This window comes from Rhipicephalus microplus, chromosome 1, assembly GCF_043290135.1.
Source record: "Rhipicephalus microplus isolate Deutch F79 chromosome 1, USDA_Rmic, whole genome shotgun sequence".
Classification (NCBI taxonomy): Eukaryota; Metazoa; Arthropoda; class Arachnida; order Ixodida; family Ixodidae; genus Rhipicephalus; species Rhipicephalus microplus.
This window is the reverse complement of record NC_134700.1, coordinates 12,351,592-12,370,071: the sequence shown is the minus strand read 5'-3', so window position 1 is coordinate 12,370,071 and position 18,480 is coordinate 12,351,592. Positions and strand designations below refer to the sequence as shown.

Genomic DNA, 18,480 nt, shown 5'->3' with positions numbered 1-18,480 from the left:
AGCGATAAGCAAAACAGAGACAAGCGCATTTTGTAATCCAACGTGCAACTCGAAGAGGGCAAACACGAGCAATCGGTATTTTTCTTCTATGAACGTTTTCACCTCATGGACATATAAAAAATATTTTAGCATACTTTATGGTCTCACAAATTCAAACCAATTGTTAGTTCTCCGTAGTTCTTCCGCAACTACAGCAGAGAACCTGACATCGGTGTGTGCCAAATTTGGCACAGTATGAACTTGAAAGACAAAATTCATATCGTGGTGCAATCTGTACAGTAAAACGCAAAAGAAATATATGCGATGCACAGCCTTCGAGCTTAGGCTATTCATTTTCCCCCGCAACTTCGGATGAGCTCTGCAAGCTAGCATTTACCATGCTGCAGATAGTAGGAAACTGCGCGGGAAAGAGTATAGGTGTTATATTGTGAATGTGTAGCACGGCAGTGCAATGAATGCGTCTAAGTTATCACAAGTTATTTTATCACAAGATGAACTTTGTAGCTTGGTATGGTGAGGGTGAATTGTCTACTAAACTACCACTTGAAAGGCAAAAAGGAACTGAAATGTAAAGGATGTGGTGCTTCAAAAGATTTCCCAACTACGATAGGTGATACGGAACTATTGCATTTGCATTGGTACGATAACCGCACTGTGACATTTCTTTCAAGCTTTGTTGCGAGGATCCAGTCCAAAAGACTAAACACTGGTATACCTTAGCCATGGAGTTTCGATGGAATCACTGCCCCAGCATAGTAAAACTCTACAACAAACGCATGGGTGGAGTGGACTTGCAGGACTCACTGCTTGGACTTCACCGCATGCATATCAGGTCGAAGAAGTGGCACTTTCGAATTTTTACGCATATGCTAGACTTATCGGTACTAGCAGCATGACTATTGTACAAGGGGGTGCAGGAGCAGCTTAGAAAGAAAGAAGTACTACTGCTGAATAAATTCAAAACAGAAATTAAGAATTTCTTACCTCACACAACAAGTGCCTACCCAAAAAGTGACCAGGAAGGCTTTCTAGAGCAGACATAGAATTTCTTGTTCAAGCTACAAAAACATGAGGACCGGCTATTCCAATAGGCCCCAATGACTTCTGAGTTGACCAAGCCAGTAACTGGCCAGAATTTAATGAAAAGAGACCAATATGTAAGCGGTTATTTTGCACAAAGAAGTCGTCAGTAAGATGCATGAAGTGCAACAATTATCTGTGCTTGAACGCAGCAAACTGTTTCATTTTGTTTCACACATCGTGCTAAAAAGATCACCTTCCACGATGCATTGTTTTTTGCCCATGTCAGGAAAACCGCTCCGCCATTTTCATGATGCGCCATATTTAGCACAAAGCTGTATATTTATTAATAAAGCCATTAGAACTCTGAAACTTTTTTGTAGACATTTAGGTGCATTCAATAATAAAAGCTGAAAAAATAACTTTTAAAATGTCTTTTTCATAATGCATGCAAGGTTTAACATAAGAAGGTGTCTTTTAGCTTAGTTCCACGACATCCATAAAATGTTTAAATGGTGTACTAGTTGCAAATGTCAAATGCAACTGATTCACGGCGATCATTTTTGCAAGTGTCTGGTCAATGTTCTCTTATCGTTCAGCGCTCTTCTTCTGCCATTTTCGCGGCTCAAGTCCTGAGAGCTTTGTTATCATCAGGCGCATCGTCAGCAAAAACTTCAGTGTCACTTGCATCTGAGATAGGTGACAGCCTGCCAACAAAATATATAAATGGGTGAGATTTCGCAGCAACATTAAGTAATAAAGTGATACAAGGAAAAGCACCACAAATTTTATTGAGTAGTTTAATACTGAATAAAAACCTGATGTCTACTATAGCCATGTAAACCTTAAAAAACAGCAAAGCTGTTCGATTGCAGGGTCTGAACCTTACTTTCTGGAATGATGCAAGGTCTTTCCTTGGGGTAGACAGAGTAGAATTGAAGTACATCCTCTTAAGACCCTGAGAGAATGTCTAATCTCCAGCGCCAGAAAGTGACATGCAAATCTGGCTGTGGCACCTCCAGTAGAAGTAAGGTTTTTTTTTGTAACTATGACTCAGATGGGTTGTACTCGGCTAGTTCATTTGCTGAGCCATGCATGAACTAAGGAGCACCCGCTGCCAAGCCGCGTTCACCGACGGACACAACCCAAGCAGCTGCAACTGCGGGCAGACTCGGCTTGGTGCCCGTGCGTCCTGTCACTGTCAATGCCAGTGGCTTGGCGGCGCTGCTACCTCGGCGCATGCGCAGCTCAGTGAAATGCAGGTAGTGTTTTTTGCGAAAACTGGACGTTTCACCTCGAGCTTTAAATGTTTTCCTGTTAATAATGTACATGCTGTGATTTGAAATAGAGTGCCGTAATTATTATCTGCCTGTACCTCCGAACTCGTACGTTTGCAAAGCGATAATTAAGAGCACTCAATGTGAAAAAGTTGGCAATGCTTTCTGTGCAATTCATATTTTATAGACTGTTCTTTTCCGAAGCGGAAAAGCAGACAACTGCGATTTTCTTCAATTTGAAAAGGCTGTGTTCTAATTATGGTTCTTCGAATTTACAACGTTATTTAGGCACCAATCGATTTCTTACTGCGAAAGTCATTCCTCATGCAGGGAAACGCAGAAGTGCGAGAGTAGGCATTTTTCAGACCTGCGACATCACCCCTGTTTTGAGTCACAATGCACAAAAATGTAAAAAAAACTTTGTAATTAGGGTTTAGATTATGGTATTTATTGCTTAGGAAGGCGACAGCTGTGAACGCTGAAGGAGCAAAAGTTTGAAGTAATATCGAAACACACTCAAGTGCCACAAAAATTACATTGTTACAATTGATATTTGCCACCAACGGTTCGCCCTAAAATAAGCGAAAAAGGGAATGGCAGGCTGTTGTGAGAGAACTATAATATCGGGTGGGATTTTCCAGCTAACAGCTGTGATAAAGAATTCAAAGCTACCAATTTTTCAGAGATGTTTGAAAATTGATACACGTTCACAGCACCGCCACAAACACTGTAGCGCCAATATATGGCACTCCTAGGTGCGGAATAGACCGATCCCACCAGCCGATCAGCGCATGCGCCGGTTTTCCGGAGTTGCCCCGCCGCCATCTTAGTTGTAGTCCGCGAAGCTCCGGCGCTTTTTCAGTACTGCGCCGGAGCTTCGCGGACGTCTCTCCGATTTCACCAGCAAGAAAAAGTCGTCATGTGAGTATTTTCAATACCTACATTGTCTGTTAATGGGAGCAGGCGGCGCGAATTTCGGTCATAAGTGCCTGCTACTCCTTCGTTTCGGCGGGACTTAGGACAGCCACCCGTTCATTGCCTGTTGAGTACCGTGTTCATTTGAGTGATGTATGTAAGCGGTTGTTCTGCGCGACTGTTTTTTTCGCATGTGCATCTCGGGGATTGCAACGTTTGTTTGCACAGTGACGTGCTGTTGGGGACAGGTTTTATATGCGGCGCCGAACCTTTCGTGTCTTACGGCGCCCCAGGTGAAAATCTGTAACTGGGAATCTAACTGGTTTCAACTGGTCCCAGTTGAACTGGTTTAAGGAACACTTTTCCAGTTGGGAATTTTTCCCAGTTGGGAATCTATTCCCAGTTGGGAATTTATTCCCAGTTGGCAACTGGGACCAGTTGGGAACCTATTCCCAGTTGGCAACTGGGACCAGTTGAGAATGCATTCCCAGTTGACAACTGGGACCAGTTAGAACGCATTCCCAGTTGAGATGTTCTTAACTTTGAACGTGCAAATGAGCATTCTAAGCACATGAAAGACTCCAAAGGACTTATGTTGAGTGTATATGAGACGATTCTATTTATTAATGCAGAAAAAACATTGCACAGCCCTAGTCTTTGGTCTTCGTTGGGTTATCTATGGATTGAATGCATTTCGCAGTACATTTACTGTGGAGGTTTTCGTCGCTCTGCCTTGATGCAATCCTGAATTTTTTCAGTTAGTATGCTGGTCAAGTTTCGGGCTGCAATGGACGAGTCGGCGCCTGTCACATGCGACCAATGGTTGAGTGTTTCTGTAAAAGAACAGGTGACATGTTACGTGCACTTCTCAGGATAGATTTAGCACATATACACAGCAGACCAACCTTCCAGAACCGCGACCTTTTCAGGTGTCAGCGCAGGCTTTGCAACCTCGCCGAGGTTCCTTCTTCCTGGAGCTACGCCACCTTTAACACTGCGTGACGCTAGCCCTTTCTGGGACCATATGGCTTGTGCCGTTTCCTTCACCACCAGCCTTGCCTTCTTGTGAGACAGAATTCTTTTTGCCTGAATAGGCGTCAGGCAGATGCCCTTTTGAAGATGAAACTGTAAATATCAAGGAAGAGAGCGATGCAACATCTTGTTCCTGTAATTATTATTGGCTGACAAAGAAGTTCAACTTAGCAGGCGTACAAATATTGAATAGCAAAAATTTTATTATTACAAGTTTTTGTGCAATATAATTTTTTTCTGAATGTGGTAATGAGCATGGTTTCTTTTTTTGTTTACTTGACTTGTGAAACAGGTTGTGTGGGGAAGGGGGGGGGGCAGCCTTGCATCACTGCAGTTTATTGTATGCTTACCAGCTGGTGAGCACCGGACTATGTAAGAGATTTGAAATGCTCCTTGGCTTTGCCACCGCACGCTATCGGATATTCACGTGAGAGAGGAGGCATTTTCGCGCCACTTTGGCAAAAAGACAGCAGCGGTCTAGATACAGGTACTTTAAACAATATTTTTGGTAGCCCTGTATTTAATTTTTTGTTAGCAGACATACACACCAGATGTCAACCTATATATGATGATTAATGCATACTACAATTTAGGGCATATGTAATTATTACATGTTCCATAATGTAGGTGTTGCCGACTTTCAGTATTTGAGAATTTGAAGAGCACATATTCAATTCACGAATTAAAATATTCGCAGGGCCACTATTCGATTTGTATTCGGATATGCACATGCTTTTGCCACCTCATATAGTGTTTCTAAATGTCCAAATTATCTGTGGTATTGGTAATATATCTAGCTACCGAAATTGACAAGGGCAAGTATACAAGCCACCTGTACTTTCTAGAAGCTAAAATGTAACATGTACTGCAGAAGATTTCACAAACTTACCAACAACTGCTGCTGTTTTGCACCACTGTCATTGGCAACATGCCAAGTAGCTGCACATCGTTATTGTGGAGGCACCTCTGAGCTGTTCGGCAGGCAGTTTGTTTCACACGGCTTATAATAATATCATGGGTTTCATGTCCCAAAATCACATGATTATACGGGATGTCAATGTGAAGGGATCTGCAAATTTTGAATATAGTGTGTTCTGTCCTCAATAGGAGTATTATATTAGAAAAGAGGCTGTGTGCACAAAGATAATAGTAAATCATGGTCACTAAGATTACAAATGAGTGCTGTAACTAAATCAGTGCTGTGAAGCTAGATGTAAGTATAATGTAATGAAGTGACAATTAGTTGGGATGCAATCACTCAATTTACTGAATGTAAACACATTTAATTCAAGCTACCATAGTTGCTGGTGTGAACATATAACATGCTACAATTTATGTTGGCATCTACAGTATAGATTTGAAATTATTTACTTTTTGACCATTTGCATCAATCATGTTCAAAGAATGCAACATTATGCTAATTTCATTGTGTGCTTGAACTTCACAGGTAAAGTGCAAAATATATACTCACAGAGCCATCTTCTAAATATGAAAAACATTTCCCTGAAAAAAGATGTTGCAAATTTGTGAAACATGGAAATTCAGTAGTTTCCTACAATAGAAGCACACAAGTAAAAAAGCCTACTTGGACTAGGCAGGTCATCAGATTCTTTTGCTGCACATGCTGGAAACACAAGGAGCAAAGCTAAATGTTTACACAAATACTACACATAAGCCTGTAACTCACCAGTCATCGAAGTGGGAGGTTCCTCTATGAAGTCTGCATAAATATTTTGCATTGTTATAATTACACGTAAGCAATACAATAGAAATAAACCTAAAGCCTTACCATCAATGGCACTTCGTGAGTGTAGACTGCCAGCATCTGGTGTGAAAAAGCCAAAATTTAGATCTCACAGGAATAGACAAACATCCTCCAACTTACTCGGTGACCCAGGCACAGTCTCTTGAATGGACTTTACTGCATTTTTTTGCAATTTTAAAATCAGTTACAAAGGCTGTATTGAGAAAATAATCTAGCCTCTTGCAATTTTTGGCATGCATCATTTTACTTCATTTATGCATGCAAAAAAATCAGATCTGTGTGCATAGTACACCAATTTACAAAACTTGCTAATTTTATATTTAATACTATTGCACATACAATTCATGCAGTGATGGAAGCAATACATGAACATCCTGGTTACTTGTGTGTTTCATTGTGTCAAATGTCATTTGCTAAGGAAGTGCAACATTGCATTTCCTAGCAAGTCTCAAGGCAAAAGTCATCAAACATGCATGATCCTTTGAATTCTTTCCCAGCAGGAACAAGCTTTGTTGACTCACTGGACTGCAAATAGTATACTGCAAAGTGCTTTAAGTAAATCTGAAAAATAATTAGTGATTATGAAGTAACCGATTATGCATCTTGATCCATTACATGAGAAGGGAATACTGCTTTAAGTACTCTAGCTCAAGAAGTGCTCTTATGCTATATGCTACAGATGATTGTCAATTCTATGTAGTATGAAACTAATAACACTAAATTTAATAACAAAAATGAATATGCACCTAGGTTGCTTGTGGCCTTTGCTGTCTCCTTTCTAGCTTGTACAGTGCAGCTCTCAACGTCAGCCTCTTTGCTGTGCTGCAGGTCTTCAACTGTCAAAATATTCAAGAAATGCTCACTAGCTATGAAATTAACAGGTTGTCATCAACATATAAAAAAACTTTCTCATTTTAAGAACTAAAATCAATATATAATTATTGTACTTACACCTCAGAAATTTTGAGTTTAACAGCACCTGCTGTGAGCTAACTTGTTCTTGCAAGAAGATGTTGTCTTGCCGCAGCTCCTTGCATCTCTTTTTCCAAAATTTGGTTTTTTTCTTCTCTTCTGTTACTTCTGAGCTGGACACGAGAGAGTCATCCGAGCTTGATGATGAACTCAGTCGCGTTTTTCGCTGCGTAAACATTTTTTTTTTTTTTGCTTCACTGAAGCTTATTCACAGTGAAAAGAAGAAAAGAAGTTTAAGGAAATCGGGTATTATATAGTTAATACACGCTCACAGTTTGTTCCGAGTTCTGTCGGAGAGCGTGGCTCATCTGCTTTTTCAAGATCTGCTCGTACCGGTCTTTTTTTGCTGCAGTTCGGTTGACAGCTGTTTTTTTCATTCTTGCAGCCTGCAAATTTTGGATTAGACATACTCCCAATATCTTAAAATAATTCGCACTTCCTTAATAGATTCGAAAAAAAAGAGAAACACCTAAAAAAAAAAAGATTTGCGAATGAACAAGTGCGCACTTACAGTGGCCTTCTTGGTCACAGCTCCTTCAACGTCCGAGCCTTCCTCAACTGCAATTTTAGGGATCGGAATTCTTTTTGGCGATTCCCGAGCTTCTTTCTCTGTGGCTGAAAGTGCAAGTGTGGATATTAGACTAACGCGTAGATCAGGGTAGATGGATGCACTTACCGCCAAGTCGAAGTATCTGGGCTTTATATTCACCCGTGTCGTCACCGTTTGCTTCATCCTCCCAGTGAACGACATACACTGCCTTGCCATCGAAATCCGTCTCGTGCTTCGGATGAAAATCATGGATATCCTCCACTCGCACAACATATCTACGAGTGTCATGTGCATGGTCACTATCTAGAAAGCGAACTAGCGCGAACATTATATCGAACCAAATATGACAGTCAACGGGCTCAGCGCGCACGTGGGTAACGCGGGCCTGACACAAAGTGGATTGTACTCAGCTTGGCCCGGCTTCGCTCAGCTCAACCAACCAAGCCAAAACTGCTTGGCCTGGCCTGAATTTAAACGCGTACAAATTCATAAATAACGTTGTTAAAGAAACGGCCTATATATAAATAAAAAACCTGTAACGTTCGGTGCTAGAAATGCAAATAAAAATATATTACCTATTATTCACTTCATTGCTAAGCCGTTACAAAGCCGACTGAATCCAGATCTCAAGTCGTTTGCATGGCGTTTGCGCTTTCGTGGATCGAAAGATTTCCACTCAAGCGCACGCTAATACATATCGATTTGTATTTTTTTTATTAGACTGAAGGCATTTTACCACAGTTCGAAGTGTACATTCTGTACCGCTAACATGTCCCGGACGCCTAAACGACGGAAGTTATATCTAGAGCCATCCTTCGATGGGAAAGAGCTGCCCAGATCAACGCGGTACAGGGCGTCTCGCCTCGCGACTGACACTAGCCAAGTGGAAAACGTGATGTCTGATGGTAATGCTGCTGCAGATGAACCTGCTGATAATTCGCCAGTTCGCGTCTGGGCAAACGATGAAGTCGACGAGTGCGAAGAGTCGGGACCGAGCGACGATGAGGAAGCCCTGGCAGAGAACGCAAAGGAGGATGATCGTGAAACTGATGGCTCCTTTGACTCCGATTTATCTGCTGAAGACATCGTGACCCTAGTCATGGACTTTGCTGTTAACTTTGGCCTGGCGTGGACACAGGTAGAACACCTGATGAAACTAGTCAGTTTTTTAATGAAAAGAAAGGATCTCCCTGACACGAAGTTTCTGTTTAAGAAATTTGCGGGAGTCTCCACTGATAGCATGGGCTTTCATTTCTATTGTCCCAACTGCATTTGCCTTCTCGGCGAATGTGACGGGGACCTTAAGAAAAGAAAAGAATTCAATGCAACATGTACACAATGCCAACAGTTGTACAGTGGAGATACCCTTACTGCGCAAGGAAGTTTTTTTGTGACCCTTCCCATGGGGCAACAGATTTCTTCAATTCTTTCGTCTCAAGATACTTCCAGGTCACTTAAAAACTCTTTAAATGCACTTGCACATCGTTCACACGCCGCCTCTATGACAGACTTTACAGACGGAAGTTTGTATCTGCACCAAAGAAAAGAACTGGGTCTTGGCGCTATGGACATCACATTGACCATAAACTCGGATGGTAGTCCTGTGTTCAACTCATCCAAGTTTTCGATATGGCCCGTGCAGACGACAATTAATGAGTTGCCGCCCGGATTGCGTTTGAAAAATGTTACTGTTGCTACACTGTGGTATGGACAGTGCCACCCAGACATGACATTGGTGTTGGAGGCATTCACGAAGCAAATGGACTCGCTTACCAGGAGTGGTATCGAGTGGACATGTGATGGAGAGACCTTTCAATCAAAAGTGAGCCACTTCTATTTCATTGCGTAGTCTCCTCCTAGCAAACTTAGTTGCATATTGTGTCCTTCCGCAATATTCCTTAACCAAAAACTAAAAAAAGAAACAGCAAAAGAGAAGGCAAATGAAAACTTACTACTGTAGTGATACTAGTTTTTTTTGGCTTCATGAAAAAGCTTTCATTTTAGTCTAATTTAACTGCTATATAACGCTTTAAAAACTGAGCAATGCACGAAATATTCTTGACTTTTGGTGAAGTGCCTGATTTAACTATAATTCTTTTAAAATTATGTTACAACAAATAATGGTACTGCTTTAAAAATACATATTGTCAACACACAAGCATTTGAGCCAAGTTTAATACCACTGTCGCACAGCCACTTGAACTCACAATTGTGCCAGATTCAGATTGACATTCTACACCACGATTAGCCTCATTCTACTGCTTGCACAAAGTAGGCAATCGGGACCGAGAAATCTTATCCCGACCAGACTTGAGTATGATTGAATTTGAAAACCAATATAGCACTGTCCCATTTCTTCATTAAAACTATATTCTTTTTGTTACATTACAGGTCTATTGTTTCGCTGCTGTAGCCGATGCTCCAGCCAGGGCTCTGATGCAGAACACAGTCCAGTATAATGGATACTTTGGGTGTGGCTGGTGTTTGCACCCTGGCAAATGCATTGAAGGTAAGCAAACTGACTTGTGTACAAAAATATCTGACAGACTACATCCTGGATATCAGCTTCACAATCACTATTTTGTTACTGAAATTTGGTTTGTGCATTATTATTACATCCTACTTAATTTTATTTTCACGCATTCTTTTCTTAAAGTATTTTTGTCACACTAAAAGTTAACGTGCATTCAAGACATGCTAGCCTTCTTCTTTACTTTACAAACTTCTAGAAAGCTTCATGTGGCCTTCACATCTGTATGCATTATTACAGCAGTTAGGAGTACCTGACATTTGCAGGAATATTATTACCAGTTAGAAAAATCTAGTATTCATTGCTGCAAAGGTTTTTTTGCCCACCCTCCCGAGTTTTGTATTTAATTTGTTTCTATCATTTTTATTTTGCAGGAACAGTCAAGTACCCTATAAGCGCTGAAGCTCCACCCGACAGGACTAAAGAAGGGATGATGCAAGACATGGCTGAAGTGCACAGGACTGGTGTTAATGTGCGAGGAGTTAAAGGGCCTTCCCCATTAATTAATTTGGTGGGGTTTGACATTGTGTGGGGCTTCACGCCTGATTATATGCATGGGGTTTTACTTGGTGTCACACGCCAGTTTATGGAGCTGTGGATGTCTGGTGTAGGCGCTCCATATTATATAGGGTCGCCACAGTTGATTAGGATGGTTGACGAAAGGCTTTGTGCCATTAAGCCTCCTCAATGCATCACGCGCCTGCCAAGATCTGTTGAACTGAGAAAGTTTTGGAAGGCAAGCGAGTGGCAACAGTGGCTGTTGTATTACAGCCTTGTTTGTGTTCACAGAATCTTGCCTGGCAAGTACCACAAACACTTTAGCTTGCTGGTGAAAGCTGTATACCTCCTACTTGGAGATACTGTCTCAGCCAAAGACATCAGGGATAGTACTGAGTGTCTTGTGCAATTTGTTATTCAAGTCCAAGTTCTCTACTCTAAGAAGGAAATGACTTCGAATGTACACTTGTTGTTGCACCTTGCAAAAAGTGTTACAATGCAAGGGCCACTCTGGGCACACTCTTGCTTTGTCTTTGAGGCGGGCTTAGGAAAGATTAAAAAGCTCGTCACTTCCGCTAAAGGAGTGCCTCACCAAGTGATGAGCAGAGTGCTTATGGCCAGCAAAGTTGGCGCACACAATGCAGCCGCTAGTGAGCAAGTTAAGAATTTCTTGTGCTCTGATTTGTGCAACAAAGAAGAGTCGCTGGCCCTTTTGGGAAAACCAAGAGCTGTCAGTGAGTCCATTCATAGAATTATTGAAGCGCAAGTCCCACACCAAATCACAGGGCCTGTTGAGGAATATGATAGAGTTCGCATCTCTGGACGCATGTTCCACAGCGAACAATATCAAAGGCCTCAAAAAACTAACTGCACAGCTGTACGACTGCGAGACAATATGCATGCTAAGATCCAGCATATTGTGTCAGTTAGCTGCAGTGACAGAAAAAGGATTTATTTTGTGTCTAACAGCTATGTTAGTTCTCTGTGTTTCGGCACAACACACATTTCATGTGTTCAGAAGTGGGTGGCACAGAATGTCGTCGAAGTGGACAGGCAGGCAGCTCCATGCCTGTGGATTGACTGGAACGAAAGGCAATTTTTTTGTAATCTTGCCAATCGTTTCCCATAAAAAGATTACCTGATTTTTGTTTGCATTTAGCTTTTTGGAAAATTTTAAAGGTGTCATGTTATACTTTTTATGATAAGTGTGAACGCACTCGGAGTTGCATGTAACTGACATGCTACACATTTAACTACTGCCTTGCTCATGCCATGCCAGCATGTCCAACATTCCCTATTATTTTAGGTTGTTCTTATAAGAATGTGGGCTCAACTCGGTTCTTATGGGGACCATTTCAAAGGCACTTGCACATTTTCCAGGCGAACCCAATGATTAAATTCACTACTACTGTTCTCAAAATAGTACTCAAGCAATCCCTTTTGCTTGTATTATTATATGGGTTTAATCGTGTAACCTTTGGTTATGTTCCTTTGGATGAATGTACTTGTATGAATAAACCTTTCGTGCTGTTCAGCCACATGGAATAAGTCACAAGCCATTTGCTTCTAATATAGTTGTGTCTGCAGCATGTCGGCAGTAGTCTCAGTTGGGATAACTGTCGGCACTACCCCACATTTAGTTGTTGCACGGAAGTAACCGCTGTACTGCACACAAGACTATTATGCTCCAACAAGATGATAATATTAATACTCGGGCGTCAATCAGGCCGTGATGGATGTAAAAAGATTGACAACAGCTGTTTGATATTAGTTCAATGTAATTATGCTAAAGCGTACGACTGAGTGCACTGTGTTGCTCAATTTCGATATGAAATATTTCACAATAATAGGATTTTCAAAAATACGAGATTAAGTAAAACTGTTCAGATTATTCTAATATCGAGGTAAACAATGTAAAGAGGCTGACATCTAAAGAAGAAAAAATAATTCATTTATAAACCACAACTCACCATTTGCAAGATGACAGTTACTCATTGTAATCTATTCTAATACTGGTCCTTTAAAGTACTACTAGGCTGGTAATACAGTACCCTACAATGAGTAGGACAAAAAACCTATGGATAAAACCAATTCCTTCAAGTGCAGCAGTGTGTCACATACATCTAGTTCAATTTTTTTCTGTTCTTTCACTGTAACGATTCATAAAACCAAAAAAAACTGGCAGCATTTCTATTTAGGGCACAACTTGGACCATTTTCTTCCAATTGAATTGCTTATGGTTTTCAGCTGGGCACTGCTTCCAGTTCAAGGGCATGCTCATGAAATTCCTGTGGTCCCTGTGGGTGGCCAGTTGAGTTGGGACATGTTGGTAACTGGAATCAACTGGGACCAGTTGCTAACTGGAACCAGTTTCAACTGGGACCAATTAGTTCCCAACTGGGACCAGTTGCTAACTGGGACCACTTGCAACTGGAATCAACTGGTACCAGTTAGTTCCCAACTGGGACCAGTTGCTAACTGGAACCAGTTGCAACTGGCATCAACTGGGACCAGTTAGTTCCCAACTGGGACCAGTTGCTAACTGGAACCAGTTGCAACTGGCATCAACTGGGACCAGTTAGTTCCCAACTGGGACCAGTTGATACCAGTTAATACCAGTTGAAACCAGTTAGATTCCCAGTTACAGATTTTCACTAGGGGCACTTACGTGCACGAGTGTCGCGTTCAACATACAGCATTTGGTAGTAATAATATTTGAAATTCTTAATTTGGGTGGCGTTCTGATTTTAGTCCACCGAACGACGCGGTCGCTATATTTTGAAAACTCTTGACATTGTAGCGTCCCATGTTTCGCGCACGTGAATATGCAAACGCGCCGCTCTCCATTAGCAGCTGTGATACGCATTCATCAGTCATTCGCACTTGTCGGTTGAGCCGCATGTAAGGATACGGAGCCAACAAGGGACGTTATCTTACCCTGATAACTAGTGCTGTCTTTTTATTGCCTTTGGTATATAGTTCCGAAATAAAGAAAGGGGAACGTAGTAACCATACCAAAGGCGAAAATGATCCAGACTTCGCTGGTTATCAGCGTCAGATATCGTTTATTTTATGTGTTGGTGACGGTCGTGGTGAGGGACTTCTGGTGTCGAATCTCTCCCTGCCTCCCCCCCCCCCCCCAAAAAAAAAAAGGAAGCATGGGCAATAGCTTTCGCATGCCAAGCCGCCGCAGCGCCGTCACCTAATATCGCTGGTTACGCCAGTGGCTATCAGCAGGCTGTGCTGCACGTATCGAAAGCCATGCGTTCGTGCGTTGTTAACAGTATTTACCTCTGTACATGCAGTTACCAGAGAGCTGCAGGTTCGTGTGGTTGGAGGACGGCATCGCCTAGAAAACTGCATTCTTGCGGTACAGTAATGCATTGGCTGCATTTTTAAATAATCAATATTCTTTTCATGGATTGCGTTTTTATTATGGCTTTTGTCGTGGTCCTGCGTTATTTTATTGCAGTTATTTTTTTTTTCGTTGTTATAGCCCTGTTGTTTATGGTCTTTGTAATTTCTACTTCGCTAAGCTTTTTTCTCTTAAGAGTATTTACTGTGTGCAGTATGTGCAACAGTGAAAATTATCTCAGCACTAGTAAAGTGCAGTCCCTGTCATGGGATTACTATCATGTGACTAAAGATTTGGTACTGGTAAGGTCCTGAAAACAGGGCGAGCGATTTCTTCTCTTTTCTTCTCATGAGAACTACTGCTGTGTTTCATTGTTTTTTGTGCTTTTTTGCATGATGCTACCACACCAACTAGTCCACACGTCGTTACTACTACTCATCGGGTACGAGCATCATGCAGTGGAGGCATATTATGTTATTAATACGTGCAGCTGGTTCATTGGCCTGGCTTCTGCGTGGACAACGGGCACCGACTGTCTGACACTGCCCGGGGTTCTTTTATAGAGTACGCAGCATGCAGATGTTTGTATGTTCCACCAATAGAGGGTAATGCCCTGATAAAAATATGTAATCTAAGAAAGTGTATTGGCTTAGCAGAAAGTTTAGCTGGCTATGTTCAGATTAAACTAACCTTCAGGCTCTGTTTTTTTTTTTTTCTTTTTTGCAGCTCCGTGTAATGCTGTGCCATGGCATCTGTATTACACAACCATAACAGTCAAGGGTGGACCTGCAAAACAAGCTCCCTGAACCCATACTTTGGAAAGGAGCACATTGTCAGGTATGCAAACATAACTCGGCAGTCATGATTCTCTAAAACTGATGAGTGCTATTTGGGAAAAAAAGAGCATGCTGACACCCAAATGTTTCAGAAAGTGTAACGTTTCTTGAACTATTCCTAGTGCCACAAAGCTCTACCCATCTTGTAGGCTCTGTAGTATGCAAAAATTCTTCTCTTTATTAAAGTGGTACGCTACAGGCTCAGTAACTTTGTTGATTGTGTGGTTTAATCCGCCGATGCAATGCAGGCATGAGGCGCGCCATAGTGGAGGGCTCCGTATTAATTTTGACCACCTGGGGATTTTATCGTGCGCCGGAATATTGAAAACACAGGCGTTATTGCTTTTCACCTCCATCAGAAAAGCGGCCGCCGCGGCCGAGAATCGAACCTGCATTCTCTCCCTCAGCAGCACAACGCCTTAGGCACTGAGAAACCGCGGCGGGTCTGGGTAACTTTGTGTTTAGCTGGAAAATAACGCCATTTGTAGCTTTCTCAGCTTTTATTCGAAGACCAACAACTCTTGATTGCTGAGAAATGAATAATTAAAGCTGGCATTTCTCTCCTCCATTCCCCTCACATTATTTCGTGAAGTTTCAGACCACGTAACAAAGCGCCCAGATCGAGTCGAGCCCGACTTTACTCGATCGTCCCCATCTTCCTGAAAGTTTGTTCTCGCCGGCTATTACTTCCGTCGCTCCCAATCACAAAGTCAACAGTGTGCCGTGTGTTTCCGACAAAGTTCCACTAATTCCCATCCGAATACGTGCCAACTAGCGCAGCTCCCAACCATTTTGCTGTTACAATTTGAGGTCACTTTAAAATGAAGTTTTTTACATATCTGATTGCAGTAGACAGTCTTCTTAAATTTAGTTTTAGTTCTATATCTTCAGAACTTGCACAATGGACAAAAAGTGGGAGTGTGCAAATTTGTGTAGGGAATGAAAAGGTGTTTATGCACAGGAATGTACTCATGCCAACTGTTCTAGCCAAGTACAATTACAAAAATTTCTTCAGCTGTTTCTGCAGGCCTGAAAGTGGGATTATTTTTATTATGCAACAGTTAACTAAAGGGTGGAATGTGTAAATGTATATTCTGGAAGGAAAAAGTCCTGCACAGCATGTAAACGTGAACGTTTATTCTTCATGCAGGTACACTGAAAGTAAAGGCGCTAGAAAACATCGAGATGCTGGCCTGCGGCTTTTCACATCAGGCCACCTGCAAAAGTTGGTGTTTTCAACTGAAGACACCACAGAGACCGTGGTGAAGGCACAAGTTCTGGCATCCATGGCAACACGGACAGTGTACAGTGTTGGGGTGAAGTTGCTTAAGTGTGATGGGGAGCTTGTCAGTGGCAGCTGCTCATGTGTTGCTGGGAAAGGTGGTGTCTGCAAACATGTTTGCTGCGTTTTGTACGGGCTGATGCACATTGCGCAACATGATCTCACTGAAATACCAAATGCCATTGCATGCACTGAAGGTGAACGGCAGTGGTACAACCCGCGGGATCCAAAAAAAGTGACTGAGCAATTTCAACAGATTGTATTCTCCAAGGACACCACTGAAAAAATCAGTGATGCACCAAGGCTTCACAAAAAACGAGCAGCCTACTCATGCTTGAGAACACAAGACTCGAATCTGTCAACACTGAGCCTCATAAACTTGCATGGAAACTTCAAAGAATGTGGGCTCGATTGCTTCGCAGACGTACTTGAAGCAAATGACTTTCTTCCCGAAAAACAAAGAAAAGTTGAGAGCCCCGCTACCGAAGATGTGGCTGGGCTACCTTTAAGGTGGCTGGAGCGAGCCAAACAGGGGAATGCTTTGCTGTCATACACAGACGAAGAAGTTACAGCCGTAGAGGCAGCCACACGACTGCAAAGTGCTTGCCTCCTTTGGCATATGTATAGGGAGGGTCTGATCACTGCATCTGTAGCGCATATTATTTACACATGGGTCAGGACGTGCCAAACCAAAATGGGGCCGCATGATCCCCGATGTCTCATCGCAGCAGTGGTTGGGAAAAAGAAAGGCAGGGCAACATTTGCCATGAAGAGAGGCCTGCTGTGTGAGCCTGAAGCCAGGAAAGCCTTTCAGGACAAAAATGACAGCCACGTGGAGCTTGAGGTGACTGAAACTGGCCTCTTCCTCTCTCGTCATCACGCTTTTCTAGGTGCAAGCCCAGATGGGCTCGTGAAGTGTAAATGTTGCGCACCACGGCTGCTTGAGATCAAAGTGCCCCTAAAAATTCAAGATTTTGCCAAAAGGCAGTTGCGTGCTGGGGAACTAAAAAAAAGTAGTGGCTATTATACTCAGGTGCAAGTGCAGATGGGTGTGACTGGTCTGAACACCTGCGTGCTGTTTGTTTAAAGCAAGGAAGAGTGCCGACAAATCTCCGTGCCATTTGACCAGAGTTTCTTCACGGAATTCATAGAACGTTGCAAATTTTTTACTTCCAGCTACTTGCTTCCCTACATTTCCAGTAACTGGTAAAGTAAAGCTAGAAAATGTTTTCAAGCTTGTGCGTGTGTTCTGTCATACCATAAATACTTCAAGCCAGTAGAAGTAGCCCACCAGAGTTTTGCTTCTGTGCCTGTAAATTGCCTTTTCTACAACAAAGATGTTTATGTATGAGGTTTGTGCATTTTTGTTCTGCGTTAACAAGAACAGTCTACCCTCTTTCTTTGTACATCATTCACGTGCATAACTTGACCACGCTGGGGAAAAATAGTACAAATGAGCGTGAGGCCCTCCAGTGTGAAGCGTCTGTGTGCTTCATGCTAATTTCGCGGAGGCATAGGCTTGCTTATTTATGCCATGAAGCACACGAAACTGCACCACTGGCGTTATTGTTGCTACTAATATTCACACTATTATGGCTTGCGTGCTACTGTAAGGGCCGGCCTTGCTCCAAAACAGCAACTTATGTGGAATTTAAAAAAATTCTCGGGGCACCTAAGCTTGCTTACGTACTGTGGAGGTAAAAAGCCTGGTGATACTTATTAACTGCTTCTTTACTGATAGGGTATTTGTGTTATTTGTGTCTGTCTTCATTGCCACTTTGTTCAATGTAATGTTACATTGACGGGCTCTTTTACTGCTGCATTGTCTGTACTTCTCTTTTCGCCTTCATTTTGAATTAATTCAAGGTGAATTAAACAAGCAGACCGGTAACACATGCCACAGCTTTCCATGAATCAGTGTTTTGTGGGACAGCGAGGCACCTGCTCACGTGTCACTTGGCATGAGCTATTCGAACTTTTATCCCACCACTGCTAATGTGTAGGCCTGTGCTATGATGTGTTGTGACCCGCTTCTTTTATGGCCTTACTTTTTACCCACCACTGCTAGTGTGTAGGCCTGTACTATCATGTGCCTTCTGGCCTGTTTTTTTTTTTGTTTTCCTGAAGGCCCTACACAGTTTACGGGAAGCACGAAAACAATGTCAAATAAACCACTGTACTGGAGCCCTATGTGGAAAATATTTTTAGACAACTGTTTCTTGCAAAACAGGCGGTTGCAGGCTTCTTGAAATTTACTCGAGCACTGTGTAACGCCGTTTCTTCACAGCTCCATTATCCTCCTGCAGCTGGTTTCTATGCAGGAAATGATACACTCAACATACTTTCAGTTTATCAATGAATGCTGTCACGCATTAAAAGGCTACGTCAGCCTGTTAATTAACCTTTCATGTTTATGTTAAACCACAGCAGACTGGATGGCTGGACACA

The 18,480-nt window shown here is 42.2% G+C and overlaps 3 protein-coding genes across 13 annotated transcripts; 2 read left to right on the top strand and 1 right to left on the bottom strand.

Annotated features, from left to right (window-relative positions):
* Positions 1–3,111: 3,111 nt before the first annotated feature.
* Positions 3,112–18,222, top strand: LOC119178174 (uncharacterized). 4 transcript variants are annotated; one of them, XM_037429354.2, is made up of 5 exons: positions 3,112–3,218; positions 13,865–13,929; positions 14,405–14,478; positions 14,641–14,751; positions 15,901–18,222. In XM_037429354.2, the coding sequence occupies exons 4-5, from the start codon at positions 14,660–14,662 to the stop codon at positions 17,117–17,119; spliced, it is 1,311 nt and encodes a 436-aa protein (XP_037285251.1). In that variant the 5' UTR covers positions 3,112–3,218; positions 13,865–13,929; positions 14,405–14,478; positions 14,641–14,659; the 3' UTR covers positions 17,120–18,222. The 4 variants fall into 4 exon arrangements, with proteins under 4 accessions (XP_037285251.1, XP_075743468.1, XP_037285250.1 ...); XM_075887353.1 differs by having other exon boundaries at positions 14,329–14,478; XM_037429353.2 differs by lacking the exon at positions 14,405–14,478.
* On the bottom strand, positions 3,803–8,048 carry LOC119161512 (uncharacterized). Of its 8 annotated transcripts, XM_075887379.1 has the most exons (12): positions 7,658–8,048; positions 7,493–7,596; positions 7,254–7,367; positions 6,961–7,147; positions 6,756–6,845; positions 6,130–6,165; positions 6,034–6,069; positions 5,932–5,964; positions 5,830–5,868; positions 5,716–5,747; positions 4,118–4,337; positions 3,803–4,045 (listed from the first exon to the last, which is right to left on the bottom strand). In XM_075887379.1, exons 1-12 carry the CDS (start codon positions 7,857–7,859, stop codon positions 3,918–3,920), a joined length of 1,221 nt encoding a protein of 406 aa, XP_075743494.1. In that variant the 5' UTR covers positions 7,860–8,048; the 3' UTR covers positions 3,803–3,917. The 8 variants fall into 8 exon arrangements, with proteins under 8 accessions (XP_075743494.1, XP_075743476.1, XP_075743501.1 ...); XM_075887361.1 differs by having other exon boundaries at positions 5,932–6,069; XM_075887386.1 differs by lacking the exon at positions 5,830–5,868.
* On the top strand, positions 8,301–12,107 carry LOC119162216 (uncharacterized). The gene is made up of 3 exons (XM_075887338.1): positions 8,301–9,353; positions 9,923–10,040; positions 10,436–12,107. Exons 1-3 carry the CDS (start codon positions 8,301–8,303, stop codon positions 11,686–11,688), a joined length of 2,424 nt encoding a protein of 807 aa, XP_075743453.1. The 3' UTR covers positions 11,689–12,107.
* Positions 18,223–18,480: the final 258 nt, after the last annotated feature.

Excerpts from the sequence above, each read along its gene's own strand:
- LOC119162216 (XM_075887338.1), top strand. The coding sequence starts at position 8,301 with ATGTCCCGGACGCCTAAACGACGGAAGTTATATCTAGAGCCATCCTTC. Across the intron at positions 9,354-9,922 it reads GAGAGACCTTTCAATCAAAA|GTCTATTGTTTCGCTGCTGT; the intron begins GTGAGCCACTTC and ends GTTACATTACAG. Across the intron at positions 10,041-10,435 it reads CCCTGGCAAATGCATTGAAG|GAACAGTCAAGTACCCTATA; the intron begins GTAAGCAAACTG and ends TTTATTTTGCAG.
- LOC119178174 (XM_037429353.2), top strand. The coding sequence starts at position 14,660 with ATGGCATCTGTATTACACAACCATAACAGTCAAGGGTGGACCTGCAAA. Across the intron at positions 14,752-15,900 it reads GGAAAGGAGCACATTGTCAG|GTACACTGAAAGTAAAGGCG; the intron begins GTATGCAAACAT and ends TTCTTCATGCAG.
- LOC119161512 (XM_075887361.1), bottom strand. The coding sequence starts at position 7,859 with ATGTTCGCGCTAGTTCGCTTTCTAGATAGTGACCATGCACATGACACT. Across the intron at positions 7,597-7,657 it reads CCAGATACTTCGACTTGGCG|CCACAGAGAAAGAAGCTCGG; the intron begins GTAAGTGCATCC and ends TTGCACTTTCAG. Across the intron at positions 5,748-5,829 it reads TGATGACCTGCCTAGTCCAA|GGAAATGTTTTTCATATTTA; the intron begins GTAGGCTTTTTT and ends ATCTTTTTTCAG.